This window comes from Gallus gallus, chromosome 1 (genome assembly GCF_016699485.2).
Source record: "Gallus gallus isolate bGalGal1 chromosome 1, bGalGal1.mat.broiler.GRCg7b, whole genome shotgun sequence".
Classification (NCBI taxonomy): domain Eukaryota; kingdom Metazoa; phylum Chordata; class Aves; order Galliformes; family Phasianidae; genus Gallus; species Gallus gallus.
The window spans coordinates 25,932,274-25,948,349 of record NC_052532.1 but is presented as its reverse complement, the minus strand read 5'-3'; the positions used below and the strand labels follow the sequence as shown (position 1 = coordinate 25,948,349).

General features: G+C 36.9%; 1 protein-coding gene across 1 annotated transcript in view; it reads left to right on the top strand.

Annotated features, from left to right (window-relative positions):
* MDFIC (MyoD family inhibitor domain containing) overlaps positions 1 to 16,076 on the top strand; it is a 49,977-nt gene that overhangs the window by 19,642 nt on the left and 14,259 nt on the right. Inside the window, exon 5 of the mRNA XM_046943766.1 lies at positions 14,418 to 14,687. Coding sequence (XP_046799722.1) covers positions 14,418 to 14,687 — 270 coding nt within the window. The remainder of the gene's footprint in view (positions 1 to 14,417; positions 14,688 to 16,076) is intronic.

Here is a 16,076-nt window from a genome sequence, read left to right as displayed (position 1 = left end):
TGTAGTTTCAGTCTGCTATTTTCAGTAATAACGGTATTCAGTTGGCCAGTTTTAGCAAAAAAAAAACAACACCAAATTACAAAGTGCATGAAAGTATCGTCATACAAGTTGTACTTTTAGGAACCTGTTTTCTTGCAGAAATGTCTTGAACGTAAACCATGGCAAAACGTCTGTTATTTTTTTTTTCTTCTTCATGTTTTATTTTTGTCATCATGTGTGGATCACTTGGAGTAATTTTATATACCTGAAAAATAGTAGTGCAAATTGTGTGTACATCAAAATTCTGAAATTAATTCTTCAAAATACAGAGAGCCAAACTAGTTTCTAATCTTCTGAATGCTGTATTTACTGATATAAAAGGAAAAGATGAGGAAGGGCTTAAGGTCACATCAGAAGGCTTAGCTAAGTAATTATGGTTAAATATTTTTCGTCTTTAAATAGCGATCCAGAAGAAAGTATGATCTGAATAGTACTTACTTTGCGTTCTGGTAATATCTACAGTGCCCACAAGTACCCTTTCCCTGAAGGTATTTTTGTAAAGGATGAGGAAAAACAGGGGCCTGTGGCCTATTTGCATGTTGTGCTGGTTTTCTGTTTTCCCTTAAAAAATAAAAAAAAACATGACCTAGACCCAAAAGATCCTTTTGAAAAACATTCAAATGTCAAACAGCTGTGGTCACTCAGGCTATTTCTAATACTGGTTTTGTTAACTCATTATACTGGTGAGGTATGCTTCCAGAAGTACTGAGGAAGTGATGAAATATTTGCCACCTGAGCCTTGACTATTCATAAATGAGCTGTAGTGTTCTGGCATGTAGGAAATGTGGCATGAAGCCATGTGATGACTTCTCTTGAAATTTGTGATCATGAGTACTAACCAGCAGCATTCTGGCAGCATTCTAACACAAGAGTTTTCAAATGCCAAGTTCTGTACTGGGGCACATGGAAATAAGAGACATAAATTTTACTTGAAAACTTGCCTCCCTCAAAGTCTGTGCAGAATCTTGTTTGTCATGTTTTTACTTTAAAGCTGTAAGTACATGACATTTGCTTAGAGAAAATTGTAAGATTGAGCAATGTTAATATTAATTACAGCAGAATTTCAAGTAAGAAACTATTTCCTGATACAGAGATTCCTCAAGTTTAAGTGAGTTTTATTGATTTATGGCTCAGACCTACGGTTGTATAATGTTTGCATAAAGTGTTATGAAGTTTGCTTTTGAGACAAGTCAAGTAGAGCAAACTGTTAAGCAAGCCTATAAAATATGTGTCCTGTGAGTCAGATTTGACCTTCAGGGCAAGTTTTTGCCCCAGAGAGACTGTACATGCCGTTTTCCTGTTCCTTAGCAGAGCAGGAGTAAGCTTGCCTTCATGTTTGGGTAGATCCAATATACATCTTTCTTGAAAAGTGAGACCTCTAATCTGGTTAGATGGCACTCCACTTTAATAGGAGAGATGCATCTTTTGACTGCTATTCTGTAAGTGGCAAGTTAAAATAAAATTTGTTTTTTAACAGAAGAGCAATGAAAGATTTGTATGATGACCACAGTTGGCCCGTAGAGCAGTTAAACTGGAGAATGCTTTTTAGGCCTTCTGTATAAGTTAGTGAATAATACTCAGTTTCCTTGAATTTCAAGATCAAGGAAAATGTTGTGTTTTGATGAGATGATTTGGGATCATCTTGACTGGAAAGGTTTGCCTAAGTGATCAAATTGAGTTTTTTTGTAGAGGTGACTGGAAAAAAAAATTCAGATGATAAGGCAGGATACAGAGATAAGTTTGGATAATGCACATGGAGCTTTCATATAAGTAATTCTATTAAATTATGCCAACTCATTTAACAATTCAGTATTCACTTTGTAACTCTGAACTTGTAAATAAACATATTTCCCTCCCTAAATAAATGCTAATATTAGTATACTGTCACTTTGTAGCAACAATATTTAATACTGTATTTGTAGTGTAAAATCGGTATTGAGAAATATTTTTACATGGAAATAGACCTTTCAGTGGAACTATATACAAACCCTTCTAGAAAGTGTTTTGTAGTGTACCTTTGTGTATAGTCATAAAATTCTTCCCCATGTTTCGTAACAGTCCTCATCACAGCTATTCTGTAAACTGTTCTGTGCAGGCTCGAGACTTGGAAACTTTAATCCAGTGTCAGTTTCTTATTTAAAACAAAGAAGACAGCGTTTCACTTCAAAAAGATGTGGAGGGGGAGAAGCAACACAGAAATTTCCAGGGAGGAATTTTGTTAGTGGTTACCTATTTTGTTCTTTGCTCTTGTTATTTCCTTTGTTGTTTCATTCACCATTGTGTCTGCTTGATTTTCTAATTCCCATATGTATGTTAGCATTCTACCTAAGGAATCTTCTCCCTATAACTTAATTGATAAACTCTGTTCTTATTTTAAGTAAATTCCTCTGTTTTGTTTGTTTGTTTTGACCATTTGTGTATTGCATGCTATCTGCTTCTATAGCTGTGTGACTAAAGCATTTTAATGGGGAGACCTTGTTTACCGTTATACTCACTTGTTGAACAACAGCAAATAACCTGGCAAAAACTTTCTATTACTGACATAGCTGCATCCACAGTGGAGATTCTGCTGGGATAGCTGGAATAGGGTGAGAACTTTAGCCTACATTATCAATATTTTGTCAGATATTTGTGGAACAAGTCTTTGTGGAAAGGGAGATATGGCTTGTTTGCTTAGCTCTTGCACAGGCAGAGGTCTACTTTGCTCTCAAAACTTAAACTCGGTGTTAAAAATTATCTTCACAGATACTATAAAGGAATGGCAATTGAAGGTTTTAATCATAAAATCTTTCCTTTAGAAATCATGGTAATTTTGAAGGAAAGCAAAGAATATGGATTCTTGACATTGTTGGAAGAGATGTGGTGGCTGTCATGGTAGAGTCAGAGTTGGAAGGATGTCGAAGGTTTGTTCTCATTCTTAATAAACTATGTTCAGTGCTCTCTTTTCCATATTAATTTTATAAATTATGAATAGGGGATGATCCATTTTTGTTCTCTTCTGTGCATCATTTTCTTTACAGCATCCTTACCCCACTTCTTTATTTTTATTTTTACCAGTCCTTCTTTCCCCACTTCTTTATTACAGTAGCACAGCTGTAAGCAGTGACAGGAGGGTCATGTTCAGAGGGTGGCTGGAAAACTCTTTAAAGTGCTTCAGTATGAAGTCCTGTTCACTTTGATTTGGTGTGTTAACATCAACATTTTAAACAACTTCATAAGTAGCAATGAGAACCTTCTTACTAGAATCATTGTTTTCATTACTGGGGAGTGAACAGTAAATTAAAATTATGAAAGGGTATGGTATGGTGGATTCAGGAGAAAGACCAGCTGTTAAATATAACAACACACTATGAAAATCTCAGCTTCTGGACTCATGTTACTATGTGGGGTTTAAATTTTCATAAAACAAAAACATTAACTTGGTCTTCATCTTTGTAGTTTCTAACAAAAGCTGAAAGTTAAAGACTCAAAATTGAGAGTGCCAACAGAAAGGACATATTTAAAGATAAAATGATTGATAGTATTTACATAATCTGAGTTGGCAGTACTGTGCTGGAAATAAACCAGGAATTCTGTCTAAATTAGCAGGACACTAATTAAATATAAGGTAGCCTGGGGATGTTCCCATTGTATTCTGTTAATCCCAGCAGCCTGAGAAAACAATGTGGCACAGTGAAATACAACTAGTTGTGGTGGAGGGACAATAACAAAAAGGGTGCTAGCGTTAATTCCTAAAGGCAAGGCTATGGCAGCAGTGCGAATAAAATGGCAGATGGCATGAAACTTTTGTAGAGTGGATAAGGATGTGTCAAAAATGCTGCAGTTGTGTCCTTTTGGCAGTTGTTCTCTTGTTTCCTAAGAGCGTTTCTGCATGGGGCCAAGAAATGCAAGGAGGGAGGCTGAGGTGTTCCCTCAGTGCCAAACAGCTGCACAGCACAAAGAGATGGAGTCAGTAGTTTGGCTTGTTGATGGCCAACCTACTTGAGCTGCTGATGCTGCTGAAGGCATGAATGCTTCTGTGGGGCTGAAGGCTTTTGTAAAAAGCAGAGGAAGGTTGTTTGCATATAATAGAGTTGCTGTCTTTGCTGTGGAGTGAGGGTTGCCGCTGGCCTTTTGATCCTTCTAGGGGAAGAAAGGGTTCCTGCTTGTGCTGTGACTTACTGAAGCTCCTGAATAGTGAAAGGATAGAAAAGCACAGGTGGAACTTTAAATTGTAATGTTTTCATTTAAAATGCTGTTTCGATCTTATGAGTTCTTCTGCTTATATGCAAAACCTTCTAACCAAGAGTTCTTAGACATACAAGCGGGTCCTTTTCAGTATAGAGAATAAAGCTGACATAGCACAAATTTCACTGCTCTACCTGCACTCCATTTAAAAAAAGTAATTGTGATCGGTGTGCAAATGAATTTTCCTTTTTCCCCCAAATAAAAGGAAATATGTCTTCTAAATAAAAGACAAAGCAAAAGGTTTTATCGTAAAAGATCCTGATTCAAAGCATGGGCCTCATCCAAATTTAAATGCTATAGGAGTATTTCTAAATAATAGGTGAACTAAATAAAGTTTTATAAGTTGAAAGAAGTATTTTTAATATTTAATAGAGAACGAAAACGATTCCACATGTATGCTGAACGCTTTTGAACATGTTGAAATAAGAAAATTCGCTTTCTGTATGTTAGAGATAAAACCCAGTATTCTACTGCTATTCAATCAATTCTGTAGCATAAGGACTTGCAAGTGCTACTGGCCTCTACTATATTGAAATGGTTTGAGCATAATAATTTCACAGAGATTTATATCTTGTTTCACGAACAGAAATGAGAATCGGAGTTTTAGCTCAGTTGCGGGGTGAAATGAGAAAAAGTTGTATGGGTTGTTTTATATAACTAAGACAATTTACCTGTTCCCTCATATGATCTGGTATTTTCTCCTTTAAATTAATATGATTGTTTCTCTGAATTTTTGTGCTCGATGCTGGTGACTATTAATGTGACGCTATATTTTTTTAACAGTACAGATTTACAACTGTGTGACTCCGATATCAGAGCTTTCTTGTGAATTGTTTGAGCAGCTTATGTTTGGCTTCCTTTCAGGAAACTTAGTGCACCATTTCTACAGGAAGTTAAGTCTTCACCAGACACGGTCAGCACTCTGACATTTGCTCTTCTGTAAGGGCTGTGTTCATGAGCAGCAGGCAGAAGTGCAGATACTGTGCAGATACATCTTGCTTCTCTTTCTCCTCCCATTTTGTTTTTTTTTCAGGATTGGGAATTGGACACCTGATACATTCTGCTGTATTTCCACTTCTTTTTTTTCCCACTCACAGTCACTTTGTTAATCAACCACTGTGTAACAAAGACAAACTTAAGTATTGTTGTGGACCTCACATCCAGTCGCTGCTGACACAGGATTTCCATTTTCCGTCATTCATCTGTTGCTGAATGTGGCTGATTGCTGGTCTAGGCTCCTGGAGCCTTCTGACCTTTAGCAGAAGGGGAACTGTTGTTTCAACTCTATCTGAATCACTGTGCAAGTACGATCCTCATTTTATTTCACTGCTTATCGATGAATGGCTTATCATTTAATTCTTTCCTTACGTGTAAAGTTTGTAGCAAATGCTTCATCTCCAGTAGATTTTACTTAATTTTTTTTTTCTTTTCTGCCCTCACAGACCGAAGGGGCTCAACTCATCATATATTTTTCCCTTTCCTTTATTCTTCCCCTCCAGTGCTGTCTTTTTCTGGGTGTTTACTGTCTACTTCTTTTGATGTTTTTGCCCTGCTGTTGGCTTAATAATGTAAAATCCCAAGTTTTTGCATGTTCCTTTTGGCTACTACCCATTTGCTTCTATTCCATTCTCCTCGCAGCTGTGCTTTACTTCTTTCTTCCTTTGGATTTCTGGTACTTGATAGCTGATGCCAAACCTTGCATCAGCTCTAGATTGCTAGAAATAATAGCACAGAGAAAACGAGTGCAGCAGAGAGGTCAGAATCTCAGATATCAATTTATGTGTTACTATTTTTGTAATGATCTTCTGTTTTTTCCCCCATTTGCTGCCTTTTCACATTCTCCATTCTTTTTTGTTGTCCTGTTTTTTCTCCTATGTCTCTTTCTGCATCTGTTAATTTTATTGATAGCAGTACTGTGAAGTGTTTAGAATTATAGAGATGATGCAAGACAAAGCAGTAAGAGCAGGGGCTAGAGATACCTGAGCTGGAACACTTTTTGGAGTCTCGGGAAATTTTGTATATAGGGTCAGTGGTGAATAAACCTGACCTTCGGGTGTTTCTCTCTCAAAGGTGAGTGCTGAAAGGGCTTGGCTGCGAAGCCAGCACTTCTCTTCGCCTCACCATTCCATCTTCTTTCCCACAGTTCAACGATGACTAGTTTGTCTGTGGTTGTTGGCCTTTGGAGGAAGGGAGTAGAAGATGCTGGAGCCAAGAGGGCCTGTTTGTGCACTGGTACAGCCTGTGGCTACTAATGACATTCAGGTTATCTCTCCTGTCTGATACATCCTGTTGTGCCGCTTATGAGGCAATACCCAGCAAGAGATATCCTGTTGTTTGTAGCTTCTCTTTGAAGTTTGTTTGAATTGGGAACAAGTAACACAATGGTGAGAGCCATCAAAACTCTTCCAAATATTTGATTTAATGTGTTAGTTTCATGGGACTCCAGTGCACCTTTATGCATTGGTATAACCATATGTTGTAATATGTACTAATTGCATAAGTGCTGTAATTGTCATGCCGACAGCTTGGATTACTTTTTTGTGTCTGGTGGTTAATTAACCTTCCTTTCAAAATTAGAGCTCCAGACGCAAACAGTGCTGTTCCTCAGTGAGATGGGATTGTGTTGGTTTTGCACCCCTTTGTATCCTTTATAGCTTTGGGGACTGTCTTCACATTTATTGAACTACCAATTTTTTATGATCAGGGAATAAATCACTTTGGCCACTTCAGAAATTAACAAAAATACTAATTCTCTGATTCTTATTTTGTGTATCATGTTGTTTTCATATCCAGTTTCTATAAGTCACTGTTCCTTAAAAAGCAACATTTAACAAGAACAACAAAAAAATAAAGTAAGTCATTATGCCTCTAAATAAGTAAACCATGTGGAAAACATAAGAAGAAATACCTAAGCGTTTTACTAAATAGGAAAAAATTACCTTCAGAAGCCATAAGTGAATATGTAAACCACCATCAGTATGCACACAGAATGCTGGAATGATGACAGTAAATTAATCCGGCACTGCACGTCTGTGCCACAACTGCCACTGCTGTAAGTAGTTGGAATGCTGTGAAACGTAAAAGCAAATACAACTGGAGTTCTTTTCCAGCTCCCTCGCAGGACATATGAGGTAGAAAATGGGTAGATAATTGTTTTAAGGGAAAAGCTTGGAGTAAAATTTCCTACTTTTGAACACAGCTTTATATAGAAATCTATTTCCCAGAAATCTGAGTGCTTATTACGTACAATGGCCTGTTTTGTGTTTGGGTTCTCGTGGATTTTTTATGGCAAGCTACAGCTGTTTGTTCTCATGATTCTGCAGAGAGCTGCGTCCCACTTGATGTAGATGTAGCATAACAATCACTGCATTATGTGAATCAGTTTTATTTCTAACTGTGTTATGTTCTAGAAAGAATTTTTTTTATTGTCTGCAAAGTTTATCATTCTCAGTCTCACCAAAAAACACTGCTAATGGTGGCAAGATTTGTGTATGATAAAGAAGCTGAGTTTGCTGATAACCTAATGGTAATTAGGAGACAAAAGGATGTTTGGAGTTTTGAGATAGCTGTTAGATGACAGGTAATTAAAAAAATGAGGCTTTACTCAATCCAGCAACGATGAAAAATTTGATGTTGCTATCATTAAAAAAAATCAGCAGGCATTTCTTCATTTTGAGAAAACACTTCAGGGAAGAGGATTTGTAAATACAGAAATGCACTCCACGTGTTCAGTTGCCTATCAACTTTGTAAACCTGTGGCTACCGGCCCTTTTCATGCTTCCCTGTGGTAACTGCTTCTTTTGGGGTATGTCAAAGACGTCTTTAAACAATTTCTTCTACTCTTCAAACAGTGTGCGAGATCCCGCGGTGCTTCCAGAGGAAGGCACTGCAGGTGTCTTTGCACAGATTGAAGAGTACTTTGGCACCTTCTTGTGCATGTGTCGCCTTCTCAACCCGTAAACACACATGCACGCATGCCATTCGCGTTGGCCCTTCTCAGGTTGAGAGCTGACGGGATAAAATGCCTTTTCCCTTTGTCCCCCTCCAGCCCCATTTCTGTTATACCCGGCACTCCCTGTATGTTCTCAGGCATATTTTAACAAAGTGTTCTCAGTGTGGGTCTTGCAAAACTCATACCAGCAACTTTACTACAGTATTTTCATTACAAAGGGCATCCTGTTTCATAATAATGTATTGTATTCATTTTGAAGATGTCCTCGTGTCTTACAAGAAACAGTTCTAAAAAAGTGGTTGATGCCGTTAGTGGGAACTTTGTTTTCCTTGTAAAGTCAGCATGGTATAAAAAATTCAGTGTGAAAAATTGATTTTAAAAGATAGATTGTACCTTGATGGTACCTTGTTATTTAGTTAATGTATGCTTTCTATGATATGGAAGCTGCAGTATATGCCATTTATGTCCTAGAAAATATTCAAAAATAATTGCTGACAAAAGCCACTTCACAGGTTGACTCAGAGGCACATCTTGTAATCTGAATGTTAATATTCTGGATAGCTATGCAGAGGAAACTATTGATGTAGTTTGAAGATCCACATAGAGACTAGTCAGGATTTTAGTTAAAATGTGGGGAGGGAGAGAGGCTGATATTTGAGTTCTCCCAGTTTCACTGAAATTTTATGCTTATTGAGCGTATAAAAGCATACGTATAATCTGTAATATTTTTGAAAAGGTGAGATTTTTTCTAGTCAGTTTGAAATGTTGCCTTTTATATTTCGGGAATTTATGTCTTTTCCAGAAGCAATGTGGAATTACCTTAATTTTACTCTAGAATACAGGCAGCTCCTGGTTTTACTGTACAATCCATGACTATCTGTCATGTGCTTTATTTTCCCCCTCAAGCTTTGGTTTGTGTTATGAAGAAGTACTGATAAGGAACAGAGGCCTGATTCTTACCTTCCTCGCATGTGGTCTCTTCAGTGTGATCCATGCGGAGGGAGCAGGAGCAGCTACCACTGAGATCAAACAGTTTCCCAAGCTGAAATTAGCATGTAGATCTTGGCTTTCAGCATTAACAGACCAAAGCAGGACCTCTCTGTTTCCTAAAAGAGTTCATCTGCTTATTGTCACTGCAACTTTTTTGGGGAGGCAGAGAAATGCAAAGGGTATTCTGAACTGAAATCCTATTTTGTATTTTCCCGATATTTGAAAATGCCAAAGGTTATATTTTTTTACACCCAGCAGTTGTACGTTTTTGTTCCACCCTAGTCCACCTGGAAAAATACTGCCTTTCTGGCCTGATGTGATGTGAACAGATCTGTCATGAACGAAGAAAATAAGCACTCTTACCTCTCTGGTTGTGTGGTCAAATGACCAGGCTGTAACTGGAAAGTACTTTTTTTTCCATCGATGGCATTGGCCAGCCTATCAAACACCGCGGGCATCTGTATCAGCTGCCTTGGAATTGCTTTTGATGTGATTAGGCTACTAATTAGCTGTCTCAATTTTTCTCTCCCTCCTGATGCTTTCTTTTGATTCGCTTTGACTCTGAGGAGCCTGTATTCTGTGCATGTTTGGTTTTTTGTTTCATCTAAAATCCCTAATGATAGCTTAAACTGTCCTCTTTTTTGATGAGCATTTCCCTGTGTTTACATACGTTTTTCTGTTAAATGCATACGTCGGGATTTTTCTCATAAGAGTAGCTGTTATTTTGTAGAGGTATAAACAACGTATTGTCAGTGGGCATATGTATCCATTTTAGGATTTTACAGTCAGAATGTGCATATTTACTTCATCCAAAACCATCAGAATCACAGCAAATGTTTAGTATGTGAATATTCACCAGATAGTATCCACACAAATAAGAGCAGAAGTGGCTGTGTTAAGGCCCAGTTTGCAATGACAAGGAAGCAGTGAAACATGCTAATAGATTATATGCTATAGCAATATATTGCCTTTTTATTGCTTTTCCACAGGCAGCAGATTCATGTATAGTTATTACTAGCTACATTATCTGCTAGTTTTCTATCAAAAAAGATTCAGTGTATTGAATCATTAATCCAGTATTTATCATTCTTATTGAAAATCCACTAGTGTTAGTACTGTATGAAATATTGGTTTAAATGTACTGGTTTTGCTAAAGATTAAAAACATATTAACCTAAAAAGCACAGTATTTTTTAGTACATTTGAAAGTGTTCATTGTGGATGCTTAAACTGACAGTATTTCTATGTTGTGTAAGGAATTAAAAAAAAATCTTCAACGTATACTAAGTGACCAGTGCCATCCCGATTTGAAGATGCTGAATGTTCATCCAACTCATATTTGAAATTTCGATGTGTATTGCTGTTACTGACTATCAAGAATAAAATTTTTGCTCATACATAGAGTGTAAAATGGGATCTTTTGTAGCAGCACACGGCCTGTTTAGAATGATATAACAGGCGCTGAATGTTCACATATCAAACAAAATGCCATCTTTCTGTAGAAAAGAGGTGTCAAAAAGTTTCTTTGTACCTTTAACGCATGTGATTATGTAGTACAAAATGCAGAGTTTGTAAAATTTCTTGAATATACAGGCAAAAAATGAATAATTCAAAACAACTCATAAGTTCTACATTCTATTGTATCTTTTATAACGCAGGCAGAAGATAGCATTGTGTTCCCAGTAGAGCTGAATTTGCACAAGTTACACCTCTGAAAATGCCAGATGGTCTATGGTCTACTTTTGAGAGCTGTCACATATGTAAAGATTTGAAAAAAGAAAGACAGCTGAATGAGAGCAGTGGATCATTAAAGAGAGAGTGAGAGTCCCTGGGTATCACTGTGTTTTAAGAAGCATTGTGTCGTTCCCCATATTACACTTCTTTTTTTTAAGATAGACACAACCTTTAAAAAATAAGGTAAAAATATTTCTGTTTTAAACTGAGTGGTTGTGGCTTAATCTTGGAACTGTCAGTTGCTTTTGTTCTTAATGCTAGAATGCGGTCATATGGTTCCTAATTGCTTTCAAGTGTGTTTTAACCGTAAGATTCAAGTCTCCCTCATGCAAAATTATCAATAAAGTTAAAATAAATTTAAATTAAGATAACTAATTCATTTGGGATTTTGTCTGTTCTGATTTGACCTGCGTATCACATGTGAATACTGTAAAGTCAGTCAGCTAAAAAGTTGTGTGGTAATGAAAAAAGACAGAAGGAAGGGTACTTTGGGAACAGGGTTATCAAAAAATAAAAAAATAAAAAATAAAAAAGCACAGCACCCCCCCCCCCCCCCAAAAAAAAACCCACCAAAGAAAAAAAACACCCCGAAAAACCCACTATCTGCCCACCTTAGTAAAAATAGCAATGAAAGGAAAGCCAAGTAACTTCTTATATTCCTATTCACTCACAATTTAATAGGAAATCTCATGATTTTGTAGATTGAATTTGGGATAATTTATGAAGTTATTGCATTATAATAGAGTACCAGAAATACACAAACAGTTGCACACTGCAACCACCAATTTAGCTGGCTTGGAAAAGGTCATAGCTGTCAGTTTTGGAAACTTGCATATCCAGGCATACAGAATTTTTAGTATCGTCTGTTGATTGTATGTACTGAGGAAGGATAACCCCTCTGTGGTACTTTCAGGCTATCAGTACCACTTTGCAGCTGAGAATCATAGGAAGTGCAGTATGAAGAAAGTGTCTTTGGATGGAACATGGAAAACACTTTTCCTTAATAACATTCCTATTTGAATGGGATAGTGAGAATAAAGATATGAGGAGTAATAAGCATGAACACTAAACATTAGGGAGCATTAAGTTTGATTCCTGATGTTGCTAATGATTTCATTATTGACTGAAGTTAGGTCTATGTTAAGATTTTTCTTAATGGAAGGAATAGCTTTTTTTTGCGCATATTGCGCATACGTGGAAAATCCTACATAAAGGATTCCTTGTATTATACTTGTAATGAATCTACTCCTGTTTCACAGTTGTTTTGGAACTCCTACGATAGTCTGGAAATGTTAACAGAATATGTGTGTAGAGTTCAAAAGTCCCTGGAGGTATTCAAGAAATGTGTGGATGTAGTACTTAGGGACACAGTTAGTGGGCATGGTGGTGATGGGTTGGTGATTGGACTGAATGATCTTAGAGGTCTTTTCCAACCATAATGATTCCATGATTCTATGCAGTAGTGCAAAGATATTTTCAGTGAAAGGAACAGCTGCGTCAATATTGCCATTGAAAACATTTTGGGGCAAGTTAGTTCAAGTGCTCCTTGATAGCTTTGCGCTGCCACTCTGGAGCAGTTACTGCATGTAATGGAAGGGAGTCATCTTTGTCCCTACTACATCTCTGGGGAGACTAACAACATAAATGTCTTCCCCAGCACTTCCTTTCTTTCCTGTAACAGAAAATTCTCAGTTCCGTAAAGTAAGTGTGCTGTTAGGGTTGCTTTAACCTAGTCTGATGTTGGCACTGTGGACTGTCTTCTTAAAATCGTACATGTTGTAGCTAAAAATATCCAATAAAAATATCCAATGAAAAGTAAAAAATTAACCAGTTCTTCTTTTTCTTCAATATTTAAACTATTCTAAAAATATCTCTGTTTGCCTATGAATGTGACTAAGGCTTAGATTAAGACTTGTCTAAAGTTTAATCTGGTAAGTTGGTAATCATTTGAGGAAGCAATCTGACGATGGTATCGATGTCCCTGATAAAAGGGAAGTGTTGAGACTGCGTTAGGCCAATTCAGAACTGAGAGTTCTTTTAGAGACTTTGCTGCTGTGTGTGTCCTTGTAGTATTTGTCGAAGTTTAGTCACATCTACCTGATCAATGTAGCTGTTTCTTTTAAAGGAAGTTAACTATAATTACCTACACGTATTTTTATCTTAGATGTAATCTACAAACAAAGCTACACTGTGAAATCGTCAGAAAATTGATGTGAATCATTTGAAAAGAAAATGAACTGCAGTTCTGAGCAGTGTTTTCCTTTACTACTGGTTCTGTTTAATCTTGCTGCATTCAATAGAATATGGGCTTTTTCCTCTGCATAAAATCTGAAAACAGTTGAAGATAGGCCTGCTTGAAAACCTCTTTATGTCCAAGCATGATAAAGTAGTATTTTGATTAGGAGAGGTGATTGGGCTGATGCTTTTTGATTATGAAATCTTGTTGTGTTACTATCCGTATAGTTTAATTAGTTTCAGAAGCAAGTTGGCTTTTTTAAATAAAAATCCTTAATTGGAAACTAGTGTTTTTATTACAAAGATTCACATTAAAAACTTATCTTCTCTTTTTTTTAGATATATAGACTTTAAATGCATGAAGTATTTCCCATGTTATTAAAAATAGACTCCTTTATGATACTGTAGCTTAACAAGGAAAGGAATGATGAAGTTTCGTGACCTCTCATTAGAATGATTTTATAACACATTCTCTTGGAGTCCTAACCAGGACGTAGCAGGTTCCTGCCTTGACAGATTTTGTATTCTTTTTGTCTGACCATTTTCATTTTGCTGTCATTAAAACCCTGACGTGTCCATTACAGTCATTTGTAACTTCGTAATTGTGGAATACAGTCAGGAGACTAGCCTGCCATGGCTTTCTGCGGTGTTCTCCCCACTTCCTGAAGATTTTGAACGTTTTTGTTCTTTCCAGCAACCCATGAGCTTAGTTTCTAACTGGTATTAATTATTTGAATATTCTTATTCATATCTAATATACTGGTCTCTGGTGGCTGTCTTTTGGGGTGGCCTTCCCTTGTCACTGTGGTTATTTTCTAGAGATTGGCAGGTTGCCCAACCAGCAGTTTCACTTCTTTTACTGCAGACTCTATCTTCCCTTCCATATGTTTTTTTTTTTTATTTTCATTTCTGTTTCCCTAATTCTTCGTTGGGCTCCCTTTTACTCAAGTTTGCCTCAGTTTTCATTCTTTTTTTCTCCTGCTCTGGACTTTTTCCTTCTTCCCATCGCTTGCCTTGTTCTCTCTGTCCAATTGACAGAGAACCACAAGCCAGTACAGTGCTGAACAGGGATTCTAGGCCTCATCTAGACGTGAGTGAGACACTTTATAAATGTTTAATTGTAATTATTTTTAATCTTTCTTGTTTTGTCTGGGGATGTTAATTTTTGCCCAGTCTAGCCTAAAGTATTTGGTGTTCAATTTACAGTTTTAATTAACACCTTCTTTCTCTTTCATTTTAAGCACAACCTCAACGTTTGCCTCAGCCGAATACTTCAGCACTGGAAGGGGGTGAGGAAGAAATTGGCAAAGTGCAGAATGGCCACGCAGGCTTGAGTAATGGAAGTGGAATGCACAATGGAGTCAAGCATGCATCAGCAAACAACAGAAAACTTTCATCTCCTGTTTCAGAAAAAATGCACAGGAAAATTCAGTCCACCTTGTCTGTCAACAGCAATGGCAGCAAGAAGAGTAAAATAAGCTCTGCGTTCTCTCAAAAGCCTTCACCTGAAGGTAAGCATAAATTCTTATTAAAAAAACAAACGGAATGAAGACTAGCCAAACCCTGTTCTCACTAATAATTACACAATCAACTGAAAATAATTGAAGAGCGTGACTCATGCTCCAGAAGCAAATAGAAATCATTATGATAAAAAGCAAGTTACTTCCCCAAAGGAAACTATTAAGTATTTGAAGGAAATTGAAGCAATGGGAGATTTGTTGCTTTCAAATATTTTGCCAACATAGTCTGGTGATGTTTTCTTCTTTGTAGTTAGTATCATGAACGGACAGAAACTCCTGTCAACATCATCACAAGTATATCAGGAAAAAAGTTAAAGCAGTAGTTGAAAACACAGTAAATACTTAATTGCATTAATGGCAGGCTCCACAAGAGTAGAGATTGTTTTTGAGAATGTTGTGCTAGCAGATATTCTGATGAACTGTGAGGTTTGAACACTAAATAAAAAAATTTATACCTGTGTTTTGATAATGAATGTGGCTTATGTTGTAAATAATTTGCATGAAGAAGCTTCATACTCCTAGTGCACAGCTGAAATAAGCAAAAGTAAATAATTTTGCTTCATGTTTTAGCTCTGCGTGTGTTTTTACTGCTTGTAATTACTCTAATGGTCCCAGTGTTGCTGAGCCTTTCCTCAGTCCATTGCCGTCCCATTAGCACTGATATACTCAGAGGGCTTTGCTACTGCCCATTACAACAAGGGTGCCGAAGCTATATAAATTTTGTTTGAGACAGCCTTTCAGAGTGCAGGCAGAATGCAGATGTTACTAGTTTAAAAAAAAAAAAAGTGAGAGATGAGTAAAGACACAGATTTTAGAGAAATGGGAGACTGTACTGTTCAGTGAAATGAGGAGGATTCATAGCCTGGATGAAAGCAGAAGGGATCAGAAGGACTGTATGTACTGGCCTGAGTGAAACCCACTGATTTCAGTGGAGTGACTTCTCTTGGCTTCCACTACTTCAATCGAACCTACTGAGTGAATCTATGTAATAATATCAAGTAGAGCTTCACTTGTACTGTGCCATGGGCTGGTCCTCCTTGCTGTAGCCTATTTTCATATATATTTTCAAGAACCTAATGTTATTTTTCAGTTGGGTTTTCAGTCCTTTAAAATTTCTTTCCCAAATCATAATGCTGTACTTCATATATTCCCCTTGTCTCTTTCTGTTTTGTGAAAACTGGTTCACCCTCCAGCGTAGTATTTTTTGCATATGTTCTTCCCTCATACAATATACAGAAAGTACGGAACTGCAGAGTAATCCTTACCATAGCATTCAGTTTCTTGACTTGATAATATAATAGCTAAGATTGATTATATTCAGGATTATACATATAATTTTGTAATGTTTTAATTTGCTTTGTTGTAAGTTCTGAGTCACTT